The sequence below is a fragment of the Megalobrama amblycephala genome, linkage group LG13, assembly GCF_018812025.1.
Source record: "Megalobrama amblycephala isolate DHTTF-2021 linkage group LG13, ASM1881202v1, whole genome shotgun sequence".
NCBI lineage: Eukaryota > Metazoa > Chordata > Actinopteri > Cypriniformes > Xenocyprididae > Megalobrama > Megalobrama amblycephala.
The window spans coordinates 32,812,047-32,826,434 of NC_063056.1; the positions used below are offsets into that span (position 1 = coordinate 32,812,047).

The 14,388-nt window shown below is 33.6% G+C and overlaps 1 protein-coding gene across 17 annotated transcripts in view; it reads left to right on the top strand.

The window, feature by feature from the left end:
• Positions 1-14,388, top strand: part of slc4a7 (solute carrier family 4 member 7) — a 55,478-nt gene extending 41,090 nt beyond the window's left edge. For 13 of the 17 annotated variants that reach the window (XM_048153724.1, XM_048153721.1, XM_048153725.1 and 10 more), the window contains 8 exons: positions 1,205-1,366; positions 1,441-1,692; positions 4,934-5,002; positions 5,133-5,306; positions 5,911-6,042; positions 6,250-6,341; positions 10,508-10,615; positions 12,392-14,388. In XM_048153724.1, coding sequence (XP_048009681.1) covers positions 1,205-1,366; positions 1,441-1,692; positions 4,934-5,002; positions 5,133-5,306; positions 5,911-6,042; positions 6,250-6,341; positions 10,508-10,615; positions 12,392-12,473 — 1,071 coding nt within the window. In that variant the 3' untranslated portion in view covers positions 12,474-14,388. Of the gene's footprint in view, positions 1-1,204; positions 1,367-1,440; positions 1,693-4,933; positions 5,003-5,132; positions 5,307-5,910; positions 6,043-6,249; positions 6,342-6,497; positions 6,550-10,507; positions 10,616-12,391 lie in introns of all 17 variants that reach the window. The other 4 variants (XM_048153726.1, XM_048153728.1, XM_048153737.1 and 1 more) reach the window with 2 other exon arrangements.

Below are 14,388 nucleotides of genomic sequence, written 5' to 3' on the forward strand. Positions count from 1 at the left end.
TTACAGTAATATAATTTTTACAATAATCTTACTGTCAAAAACACCTAAATGTATATAAAAAAGCATAACGGCAAATAATTCATAATTTTATTGAGCATGAAAATAATAAACATTAAAAATTATATTAAATCTAACTCTAACTTCATGGCAATGAAGCTCAAATCCAGAATTATCAGCCTGCACACTGGTGAAGAAAGAAGTTCTGTCATATGTTATTTATTTACTTTTCCTGCTGTTTTAGGTTTTTGCCATAGTATCGGTATTGTGATATTTAAGTTGGGTATCGTATCGAAGTCAAAATTTTGGTATCGTGACAACACTAGTCCATACTTGCACTAAAGCAGCAGCAACGTAGCAGATCTAGTCTACCAAGACCAAATACATTAACAATGCCATATTCAGTAACATGCTAATAGTATTCTGAGACTTGACATGATTGAAATGCTGTTCTTTTGAACTTTCTATTCATTAAAGAATTCTGAAAAAAGTATCATAATTTCCACATAAATATTAAGTAGCACAACTGTTTTTAACATAGATAAAAAAAAAAATGTTTCTTGTGCACCAAATCAGCATATTAGAATTATTTCTAAAGGATCATGTGACACTGAATATTTCACAATATTACTGTTTTTACTGTATTTAAATAAATGTAACTTTTTTTATGAATTTTAAAATTTTAAGAAATTTTACCAACCCCAAACTTTTGAACGTTAGTGTACAGTATCAGTATGTGTTTCTTGGATACTGTTTATTTTGGCTTTGGTGACATATTCATTCCCATTGTAAATGGGGATGATGATTTTGTCTAAATAAATAAAAAAAAATTAATGCACTTAAAACAAAAATCAATTATTTAGGCATTGAATTTTAGGTGAATTTAGGCATCACAACATAATGTACTGTATGAAAAATGGATATTCATTTAGAGATTTGTAAAAGATTTAACAGTGTTATTAAATTATTAGTGTTTTAACTGTATTTGAGCATTAATTCACAGCAAAGGTGATCTAAATGTAAAAATAAGAGAAAGGAGCATGTGCACTGAAATATCCAATATCGAATGATGCCAATAAATTAAACTGTTTCTAATGTAGGCTGATAACCGATATGGTACAAAAGTTGTGCATCCCTAATAAATCACATTTTATGTTTATCACAAAAAGAAGAACATGAATATGAAGTGTTTTCTTCTGTCCCGTAGCCCACCTCAAAGAATCGGGGCTGGCTGATTTCACCTCTGGGTGATAACCCCACATGGACGTTGATTGCAGCAGCCATCCCTGCCCTGCTGTGCACCATCCTCATCTTCATGGATCAGCAGATCACCGCTGTCATCATTAACCGTAAAGAACACAAGCTCAAGGTCAGTTCAACACCTGATCCAGCTTATCAGAGCACTGCAGTGGTGCTGGTGCTCATGGTTCTGTTCTGCTGCAGAAAGGCTGCGGGTATCATCTTGACCTTTTGGTGGTGGCTGTGATGCTCGGAGTGTGTTCTGTGATGGGCTTGCCCTGGTTCGTCGCTGCCACTGTCCTCTCCATCTCTCACGTCAACAGCCTGAAGGTGGAGTCGGAGTGTTCAGCTCCGGGAGAGCAGCCCAAGTTCCTGGGTATCCGTGAGCAGAGGGTTACCGGGTTCATGATCTTTGTGCTCATGGGTCTTTCTGTCTTTATGACATCTATTCTAAAGGTAAGCTCAGTATATTAAAAATTATTTAATAATTATAAATCATATAAAGTCTACTGTATCGTATTTGAGAAGCAAAAAAATCTAAGGCCTCTAAATTATCAACATGATCAAAACTTTGCTGAAAAACCTGTTGTACACAATCTACTAGATGCCTTCTACCCTCTGGCTGCGTTTACACTGGCACAAAAAATCCAATCTTTTGCTCACATCTGACACAGATCGGAATTAGTTGCACACCTGTAAACACAAAAATCCACACGAGATCCGATTTTTTTTCGCATCCGATCTGAGCCACTTCCAAATGTGGTTTTAAATCCGATACATATCCGTTCTCTGGACATGTGACCTACGTCTAAACACACATATCTGATTCCCATTGGAATTCCAAGCCACCACAAGGCAAGGGCGACACGTTTGCTCACTAAAAGGTAGCTTTAATGTTGTATTATGAAGCAGACATGCTTGTATGCACTTGCACTAAAAATTTGCAGCTTTATTATTGAGGTGGGAACTTTATATGTCTAACGTTATCTATTTTTCTAGAAAGAAATTGCGCACACACACATACATTCAGCAGCTGAATTTCAACCTTTGCCTGGTTCATTTAAAAGAGACCGCAGTGTTGTTGTTTTTCTTATAAGCCAAAAACTTCACTGTAGCTACTCTCTTTCTCTCTCGCGCGCACGCTCGCACGCTCTCTCCCTTGCTCACTCAAATTCATTAAAAAAAATGGAATTCTAAAACTGATAACTGTAGATAAAATATCAAGCGCAAATTACCTTTTTTTCCGGTCTATATCTGTTCAGTCAGATTTTGCGCTGCAATACATCCATGACACTGACAACTTATCCATTCTGACAGGTAATCATGGCCACTCAACATGAAATATATAAATACTTTTAATAGCGGCCATTCAAAACCCGAGGCGTCTACTATGTGCATGTAAAACTATCAATGACAATCATTTTGGGGCAGGAAGTAATGTAAACACAGATATCGGATACCAGTCGCGTCTAAAGTGAATGTAAACACACTGGCCAAAACATCGACATATGGTCAAATGATCGGATCTGTGCATTAAGACTTGCAGTGTAAATGCAGCCTCTGATTGACAGTTCATATTTTTTAGCAAATAAAAGTCCTTTTAGTATAATTCTAAAAGGTGTTTGTCCACTTACTGGACTGAAGCAATGTAGGTTTACTTGATTATCCATCACTTTTTTTCTTTTTTTTTTGAAAAATCATTTGATATATCAAAATATATCAAATTTTATGAAAGTAGTCTGCTATACTGTTATAAAGATCTCAATGATTTACATTTACCATATAAATGTCAGCAACTGCAGCAAATTTATTTTTGATTATTTTATGTATGTATATATATATACATATATGTGTATGTGTATATGTGTGTGTGTGTATATGTATATATATATATTAGGGGTGTGACGAGATCTCGTGGCACGAGATCTCGCGAGACTAATATGTGACGAGACTTCTCGTCGAGGCGAAAAGTAGTCTCGTGATGTTGTTGCCATGACAGAGTGTTAGGATGATTAGGAAAGAATATGCCACGCTTCGTTTACATTACGCCTCCACTGTCATTTTGCTTTGTATTTAAATAAAAACCATTTAATTCAGTTGGATAACGGTTGCCACCGCTCCATATTTACAGAGTTACGCGCGATCGCTAAAAGTGAAAGTAAACGCGCGCGCGCATTCAAACGCGATTTCAATACCCCGCATTTTGAAAGCGGCTCCCTGATGAATGCAAATATCTCTCAATATGAAAGCTATCTTAGGCTGGGCAGCGTAGTTGTAACCTCTGAGCTCTGTATCAAAGAAAAAAAATGGTCTTATTTGTACTTTGGTTGCACTTATTGTAAAGTAATTACCATAAAAAATGAATAACAGTTTTCTCTTAATCTTATTAAGCACAAACAATAAGGTTTCATTTGTTAACATTAGTTAATGCACTGTGAACTATCATGAACTAACAATGAATGACTATTAACTAACATAAACAAAGATTAATAAATACTGTAGCAAATATATTGCTCATTGTTAGTTGATGTTGGTTAATTAATGTTAATAAATGAGACCTTATTGTAAAGTGTTACCATTTTTATTTATACTGTTTTTATGATCAGTTTGAGGAAAGGACTTCAGTTAGGAGGTCAAAAGTTGTAGAAGCTCATAAATCATGTACAGTAAGGTCTGAAGAGACTGAAATCATACAGAAGAGAAGCCAGTCAGTTGAGTTAGTGGCAAAACCTTTTACAGTACTTGAGTGTTGTTGTCTTTTACTGCATATGATAATTTATACTCAGTAGAACTGAAATTACATTCATTACAAGATGATTAGTTAAAACATTTTAAAGACACCTGCAGAATATTTTTTCTAGTCATGTATTTCGCCATTGAGGATTTCTTAAAAATAGTGTGTAAAAATCTTGTCTCGTCTCGTCTCGTGAACTCAATCTCGAGTCTCGTCTCGTCTCGTGAGATACCTGTCTCGTCACACCCCTAATATATATGCATATATGTGTATGTGTATATGTGTGTGTGTGTGTGTGTGTGTATATATATATATATATATATATATATATATATATATATATATATATATATATATATATATATATATATATATATATATATATATATATATATATATATATACTGTATATATATTTACAGTCAAACCAAAATTTATTCAGACACCTTGAACATTTAACATTTGGTAATAAAGTATGACAGGATATCAGAGTTAAACTGTGTCAGGAAAAAATGTCAGATAACACTTTTAATTATGTCAGATAACACTTAAACAAAACATGCTCAGGTCAAAGTGTCTGAATAATAATATGTTTTACTAATTTTTGGTTCCAAATTTTTATCAGTTTTACTGGTAGTCCACTGTATGAAGAATTTTTGGGTATAATATGTCAGTTTACTTTATTTTGATATCCTCACTTACAGAAATGAACTATAGTGTGCTGCACCCACTAGTGAAAATATAGCAAAAATGTCTGAATAATTGTGTGTGTATATATATATATATATATATATATATATATATATATATATATATATATATATATATATATATATATATATATATATATATAAGGTTTAATAAACGTTTTCATTTAAACAAAAAATTCTGATTATTATTTCAAATGTCAGGCTTTACAGGGTTAATAGTATTTTTCCCTTCTTTTTTCTAATTTCTTTATAGTTTATACCAATGCCCGTGTTGTATGGAGTGTTCCTCTACATGGGTGTGTCCTCACTCAGAGGCATACAGGTTAGTGTACTTTAATATTCACAATACTTTATTTCACTACAGGATTGATGGTCTTTTTTCATTAAAGCGGCTCAATCTAAGACTATGATGAATTTGTGGTAATGTTGTTTGTGTATTCATTGTACTGCAGTTTTTTGACCGTATTAAGCTGTTTGGGATGCCTGCAAAGCACCAGCCTGACCTGATCTACCTGAGATACGTGCCACTGTGGAAGGTTCATATATTCACAATAGTTCAGCTCACCTGCCTGGTGCTGCTTTGGGTCATCAAAGCGTCTGCTGCCGCGGTGGTCTTCCCTATGATGGTAAATATAAAATTCTCCATAAAATCTCACTGACTCGTAGTACATTTTACAGTTCACACACATCTATGTTTAGTCACAAATGCGAGTGAAACGCTCGCACTTAGAGCCCTATCAATAGGGAGTTGAAGTTGAGAAAAGGTTTTGGATGTAGAGAAATAGGATTTCTACTGTAATCTAATACAGTTCTGTAGTGTATATAATCAGATATTGTTGATTTAAATGTCAAAATGACTTGCAATGTGAAAAAGACACAACACATCACTTTCAAAGTGACATGAATATATGCAGCATAACCTCATTATTGCATATTACTTGCATAGCTTTCATAATTTAAATGTTCATTAAAAATGTAAGCAAATTTATTACGCTCTCGGCTACAGGCTTTAGTACACAGTACATTCCGTTTTACCAAGTTTATTGCAGATTTTCCCCAAAAATCTGCACAAAAATTGGATTCCGTCTCTGTATGCTCATTGAGATTAAATTTTGAAATATTTTTGAAATATTTGAAACATTTTTTTGTTAATCTTCATTCAAATTGTACTGCTCATCATCCATTGTTGCATGTTTCTTTTTACTTAGTTCTTGTATTCGTCTTTTGTAGGTTCTTGCTCTGGTATTTGTGCGAAAGCTTCTAGATTTCTGCTTTACGAAGAGGGAGCTTAGCTGGTTGGATGACCTGATGCCCGAAAGCAAGAAGAAAAAAGAAGATGACAAAAAGAAAAAAGCAAAAGAGGTACTTGATCAGTATTTATACTGAAAGATGGCTCTCCTATACCTCTTCATATGCATTTAACATCAATGTGATGCGTTGTTTAACTTCTCCTGATGATAAGCAGGTTTAGAATATTTCTGAAGCTCATCAACACACAAATATTTTCCTCCACCATATTGTTAGATTTTTTTTAATAAGGTCCTTTCATGTTAAAATCTGTCTACCCAGGAAGCACAGCGCATGATGGAGGCAGGAGGAGGAATAGAGATCCCCTATGATGGTGATCACCTGGAAATCCCTGTGAAGACCCTTAAAGTCAGGTTGGTGACAGTTCATAAATCACATACTTAAAAATTTCACAGATCTCTTGTATACTGCAGCTAAGGCATTTCTTTGTGTGGATTTCTTTTAACAACCTGTGTTGGTCTCATTTAAGGGCTCATTCAATAAGTTTTGACCCATTTCTTTTGAGACAGATCTGACAGTGTAGCCTCCGGCACCTCATACGAGGAAGATACGAGTGGAGTGGTTGGTCTTTTGTCTACACACAGACCTGCTTGTGTTCTGGTTCCTGCATACTCCCTCATTATAGGGGCGAATTCCAATCTGCGTTTTTGTGCTCTTAAAATGCACTTCGGGAAGAAGACATCATTTGTAGGGTTGTTCCAAACGAAAGTGAACAACTGAATCCTTTCATGAAGGGCCTTTCCACAAGTCCGTTAGCAAAGGGTAAATGCGATCAGGGTTGCCAGGTTTTCACAACAAAACCTGCCCAATGGCTACTTAAAACTAGCCCAATCACGTTTCATGGGGGGTCCGTGTTTTTCGGCGGGGTTTCCCTGGTAAAATTCGCATTCCATGCGCTAAATATCATGTTATTTGGGGTCGATTCAACCTGTGGACATGGAAAATAACCCGCGGCAACAGTGTTAAAGTAGCCCAATTCCATGGGAAAACTGCAGACTTGGCAACACTGCATTTGATAGTCACTTCAAGGAAGTAATTTTATTGTTCATGTGACCCAGGGTGATGAATCCTTGCGATTCATTTTAAGTTAATGTATAAACAGAGTAATTGAAGTTGTTTTGTATGTGATATATAACACACTTTTCTGTCATACATTTCATATGAAGTTTAAATGAGTTTCATAGGTAAGAAATGTTACGTTAGTAGATACGTTAGCTAAATGTGACTACAAAGAAGAAATAGCAAATTTGAAAGTGGAATAAACTCACATATATATCATATTTTAAAAATGTAATTTATAAAATGTTTATTTATTTCCAAAAATTATATTAACTCTTTCCCCTCCAGCATTTTTTAAAAAAGTTGCCAGCCACCGCCAGCGTTTTTGATAATTTTTTGTTGTATTAATATCTGAACACTCAATACATCAAAATAAAGAACAGGGGGTCTCATTTATAAAACTGTGCGTAGGATCCCTACTAAAATTGTACGTACGCGCAAAAGCTAGATTCTGCGTACGCACAAAAAAAATCTGATTTATAAAACCATGCGTACGCCAGAACCTGCGCACAAATCCCTATAAATCCCAATCAGCGGAAGATTGTGCGTACGTGCATCTCCACCCTGTCTCCTCCCCGAAATCACCATATATGGAGCTTACGACGCCTAGTTTTACTATGCATAACCTCATCTGCATATCATTTACATACATATTCCCATCCACGTGACACCACGGTTAACACCGTCAAAGGTACAAGACATTGGAAAATATTAGATATGGACTATAAATGCAATTTGTGCCACACATTATATTGATAAAGATCATCCAATATCCTCTTTGTTTTAGAATAAATATATCAAAACATCCATAAAAACAAAATTGTATAAAATACTTCAGATAAAGGTTTTAGAATAGAGTTGATTCATTCATTTCCACTGGCCAGATAGTATTTTAATAGTTTTAAACAATTCAAATCAAATTTATGCAGTTTTGCTGATAAGGTGAACATATATTTTAGGAAGTTTAAAACTATTTTTAGTGGAAACAGATCGGCCTACTTATTTATTGCAGTGTAAATACAATTGTCTGACTCGGCGCGTCACTGACAAAGTATTTTAAAAAGAAAACATGCAAATCTTACCGTTTTCCTCAAATTATATCCTTCAAATGGTAATTGTCTGAAGATCCTTCACACGACATCAACACCTCCTGCAGCTGCGGTTGTACAGTAAGCTATTATTGGACCTATTCAAACTGGACAACGGACCGTTCGACCACCGAATCCAGCAGTGTCTTCCATAATATCACCACACATAAAGTTAAGTGTGCATCACTGATCATCATTCTCGAAAAAATATTATGTCATAACATCTGCAGTTTAGTTTAAAGAGGAATTATTGTGCTCCCAGCGCTCCTCGCTTTCATTAAAGCAGCGTGTCACTGGAAAAGTGACCGAAAGTAGCACATCTACGATCTCACTTCATATCACTTTTGTCTCCAGAATGTGCGTACGCAAGGCTCAAAGTTTCCTTAAAGGTGCGCACATTCTCCCGTCAAGTTTGTTTTTATAGATCACAACCTTTGCGTGGGAACTGGCGTACGCACGTTTCCAGCCCCGTTTTATGCGTACGCACGCTTTATAAATGAGACCCCAGAGCCTTTACTTTTAAACAAAACCAAAAAAAACAACCCTGTTTTAGTCTAGCTTCAAGCATTCTTTTTTATCAACACTTGAATATAGGTAAGTTTCATAAAAAAAAAGCGACATTTTGAGTAAAAAGCTGAGAAAATGTCGTTTTTATCAAACACTACATCTGGATCATATTCAGTGCGATGATCAAAGCATAGATGCAGTAGATCGCTTCAATCAAAACCCCCAAAGCTTGCACAGTCCTATACCACTTCCTGGATCGACATTTCACTCAGTAACATTAATATTAGGCAGTTTTCATTTATATGCTGTTATTGTTGATGATCGCATTATTTTTCATATGCATGTGCATGCATATGAGATCGGTCGTTTCTGCACCTTCCTCATCTGTGCTTTCGTTCAGAGATTCTGTACTCATTCGGAAGATGCCTAATAGCATCCCAGAGACATGGAAACCCGGAAAATTCCGTTTTTGGCTGGGAAAGAGTTAACAGCAATAATAAGAAAGATAATGAGGAAATTACGTTGTCTTTCACTGCTCACTTCACCAAGTGCATTGCAAACGGCCACATTATGACTCCAAAGTCCTTCAGAGTGAGTAGGGCATAGGGATGCTCACTTCCGATTGGAATTCGCCCCAGCTCACGGTGTTAATCATCACTTACATTTGATTAACACAGAGTAGTTTGCACATCACTGTGTGAGTGCATGGTTTCGAGTCTAAATCTTCTTCTGGCAGCTCTGCATTGGTTAACAGTGGTGCACCTCATTTAGCTCATCCTTTCCCAATGCAGAACAGCTTCAGATGATGATTGTTGCTTATGATTTACATTGAATGCTCAGTAATCGACATTCCATGTGTAAACCAGTGCTCAGCAATATCTCAACCAATTAACCAGGGCCATCTCATTGAACAATACACTTGTTAGGCTTCACTAACAGGTTTCAAGAGCATTTGACTCCATGTCGGAGGGCTAACTCTCATGACGTTATTATTAGAGGCATTAATATTAGAGCAGTGACTTTTGTTTAACATTCAAATGACAGTTGAAGTCAAGTTATGTAAATTTACTCTCAAGGCCAAAGTAATCCACATCGTTGCATGGCTCTCTGGATTTCTTAATTCTGACTGGGCAATTGTGCAATTATGTGGTATGATACTTTATATGATTATGTAACATCATTATTAAAATGATATCCCCCTATATCAAACCTGTGCTCAGACCAGAGGTTTCCTCCTTGATGATTATACACAATTGGCGAGAATAAGAGACTTCTTACTGACCCAAAATGTTTAAACGGTAGTGTAGTTTGGTATTATAATTAAACCACTAGTTTTGTTTTAGGTTGCCCTGTGAATGTGATTTAGCTTTGAAAATCCAAGGATTGATATTTATTTATTTTATTATTATTATTATTATTAATTTTTTTTTGTAGTTTGGGAAGTTCGGTCCATTTTGTCTCATATCTGCTTAGTGTCCTTTTTGTAGTTACTTTATCTAATCCAGATCCGATAGACGATTCTTACAGAAGAAAAACAATTCCAAGAGGTTGATGTTTGGGTTTCAGCAAGGGAGCAAGTACATTTTTATCTATCTGCTGGTGGAGATGAGTCAAACATGCTTTAATTACTAACATGACATAATGCTCACGAACCTCATCACGGCAACATTAAATGCTCACCTCTGAAATAACACGCAGGGTCTTTGCTGGGAAAGTGTGTCTTTGGTATATCTGATGTTTTTTTTTTTTTTCATGCTTTATTAATCAAATGGCCATCAAGCACAGTGCTGGTGAACAGAAAGAGATAAGAGTGTGTTCAAGTGTGGCCGACCAGCCATAAGTGCTCTGATGTGTCTTCTCTGCAGCATTGACCCCTCTGTGGTTAACATATCTGATGAGATGGCCAAAACTGCTGTGTGGAGAGCTGTTGCCATGAGCTCTGACAGTGCCAAACTATTGAAACATAGTGCCAGGTAGCCATTGTTCCTCTAACCTCATCCCTGCTTTAAAACACTTCTCACATCATAATACTCTGCTTCCTCTCAATGCTTCAATGCACAGCCTGTTTCCTTGTATAGATGTTAAGCTGTAGACCTGTATATTTGAAACGGTAAAGCCCTGTTCATCCACAGTTTTATTTTAATGTATATTGTTGCATTTTTTTTTTTTATACAAATGATGCTTAATGTACAGTATTATTTTAAGTCCTTCATGCAAAATATAAATAATCTAAATATTTTTTTGTTGTTGTTGTAGTAAAGGAATAAAATAAAAAACATGGCCTCATTTGTAACAATAATGTTTTATATAAAATGTATATATTTTATAAAAATATATTTATTTTATACTTATAAGTTATATTTATAAAAGCCTTATTAGTTGTCAAGCCTTGTTTTAATTATTTTATGTATTTTTAAATAAATTAATTTAATATTATATTTATATAATAATATATACACAATTATTTATATATTTTATGAAAGTTTTTTTAAAAGAAAAAAATAGATGTATAATTATAAAAGTTAAGCCTTATTTTGTTAATTATTCTGTAATTTTTAATTAATTAAATATTATATTTATATTAAATTTTATATATATATATATATATATATATATATATATATATATATATATATATATATATATATATATATATATATATATATATATATAATTTATATATTTTATGAAAGTATATTAAAAATTGTAAATAAATGTATTTAATACTATCTTCATATTAAATTATATATATAATTTATATATTTTATGAAAGTATTTTTTTTTTATTAAATAAATAATTTAATTTTATATTTAATTATATATATATATATATATATATATATATATATATATATATATATATAATTTATAAAAGTTATATATATATATATATATATATTACTTTGTTATTTTGTTATGTAAATAAATTTATTATTTTATATATACACACACACACACACACACACACACACACATAATTTATATATTTTATGAAAGTATATTTTTTATATTTATGAAAGTTAAGCCTTATTTTGTTAATTATTTGATTTTTTTATAATTAATTTAATTAATTAAATTAAATATTATATTAAATTATTTATATATAATTTGTTTATATAATTATATAATTTTATGAAAGTATATTTTTAAAAATTGTGAATAAATGTTTTTAATAAGTTTACATTACATTATATTTATATTATTTTTATGAAAGTGTTTTTTTAAATATATATTTTTTTATATATAGAAGTTATTAAGCCTTATTAGTTATTATATTTATATAAAATTATATAGTTTCAATTTTTTTGCATTTTGTACCCCTTTGTAAATAGAACCTTTTTGTTTTCTAAAAAAAAAAAAGTACCAAAATGTACATGTTTTTTTTTTTTTTAAACATCACATAATGTAAGTAAGTTGTGTCAGAATAAGAATATGTGAATAACTCAATTTTGACAAAAATGTCAGATAGAACCTTATAATTCCATGGTGACGATATATAGACTTTTAAATGTTCTGTTTAGATGCATTTGTTTTCATGTGACCAGGCCTTTATCCATCGTTTAAAAAGAATGCCTGTGTGTGTGCTGGATATGCTTTTGCACGTTTCTGATGTATGAGAGAATTTTTGTGCTTCATTTTTAATGTGATACTGTATGTTGCTAGTATGGTGATAATAACATTCAGGGAAAGTTGTGCTAAGCGACTTTTACTGAGAAATTTTCCCTTCATCTTTTCTCTTTATGTTACAGTGACGAGAAGACGGCTAGCATTAAGATCAATGTGGAAGACGAGCATGGGGATAAATGTGTGGATGCGGAGACGTCAATATGAGAGAGAGCTCACTGTGGACACACATGCAGGGCCCTTCCCAGAGTCCTCTAGTTTGTAACAGTGTTGCTCTGTTCTGTGTGCCCTACCAACCTGCCTAAGTCAAGCCAAAGGTAGACGTGCCCGATAGAGGGCTGAGAAATGAGTTCCAGGTATATTTATCTCAGTTTCTATTTTTAACCACACCAACAAGCCCTTTTTTATTTTGTACAATTTGTTTTTAATATGAATAAAGCACCACGTTTTCAGACATATAGGGTATGATATGAAGAACCCAGCCTCTTAGTTTCATCTTTGATTTTTATTTAATTTTCTTATTTTATTTTTCTCTAGATATAAAGACAAAGTCTTTTAGAATTACTTTTACATGCAAAAATCCTGTTTTTCACGGTACCGCAGTTTTCGATTAAATCTCTTTAGATGATTTTCTTTTCAGTACATTAAAATGCTGTTTGTTGCAGAGTGCTGCTTTTTAAAAGAAATAAATGCACATATGAGAAAATGTCTCGAGACCAAAGGTGGTGACATTCAGCTGCATGACTGACCTTCCAAACTGTTTTTGGAAAAAGAACGTGCAAAGCAAACACTTTAAAATGTCACATGTAGGACGTATTAAACCTGAATGAAAAATAAAGTATTATTGTACTTTAATTGTAAAAATGTCATTCCCACTGATGGTCTGACAGATAGCTTGATGATTTATGTACACATACTATATTAAAACAGTCCATAGCACAGAATGAGAACTGCAGTCACTCTGAAAATAAATAGCACGTCAGGAAGATTAAAACGAGAACGATGTAAATTGTTCCAGATTGTGTTATAAAGCTAAAAGCGATATCATTTTTGCCCCCATTTTTTCATGTTTACATTGTTTCTTTTTTAGTGTTATGAAATAGTGTTTTGTATTGTTAGTACTTTTGATTTGTACAATGTGTTAATCAACTAATTTATTAACGGTCTGGTCAAGTATGCGGAGGCGATGGGCAGAAGGATTGCTGCAGTGTTGTTGGCCTGTCATTTCTTTCCTCTTCTGTAACTGGTGTTAATGTGCACTTTAGGTAGGCTTACCATCACGGCTGTAGGCCTGGCAACAACTTATTTAATCTAGAGCAGTCTCAGGAAACTTTTTTGCACTCTTTTCCCACACTACTTAATCTCTTCAGTGCTTCAAGATCACATGGCCTCCTTTTTGCTGTTTATTTTATGAGAAATGTCTTTTAATTTTACACTGGACAGAAAAAAAGTGCAGCCCCCCTCTGTTTATGCCATTTTTTTTTTTTTTTTTTTCAAGCTGAAAACATTTTAAAAGCTACAGATGTTGAAGACCCTTTTTTGCAATATTTATAATACTCCAACAGAGCAATTGTCATTTATTTTATTATGTTGTTTTTATATATTCTTTTGAGTTACTAAGCGTAGTTCATTTGAAATTAGTAGTTTACTTGCATTAGTGAACTAGCTCACTGTCCTCATGCTCACACAGCGCTTCATAAATCCCACAATGAAAATGAAATACCTCTGACTACTATATGTGAAGGCACTCTATGACTTGTAAATCAGTAGATTGTATACTTTTGCAGCAAGTTGCTTGTTAAATTTGATGAATTAAGGTTGGAATCTGTGGGTGGGAGTAATATTGAATATCTGGAAGATAGTTTTCTGATACACCAATAGTATCTTCCTGTATAAGCCTCACAGTAGGACTCTGAACAAGTATTGCTGCCGTGGTGTTCTGAGCTTCTGTCTGCACAATGTACATGTACTATTTCAGAATTCTGCTCCGTTCAATTTCCCTTGTGAACTGGCCAAATCAAGATTTAAAATGTAGGCGATACGTTGCATTTGTATGATATACAAACAACGGGAGAGTTGTCTTTTGTAATGACGAAGTTGTTTAATAAAGCAATAAAGGTAA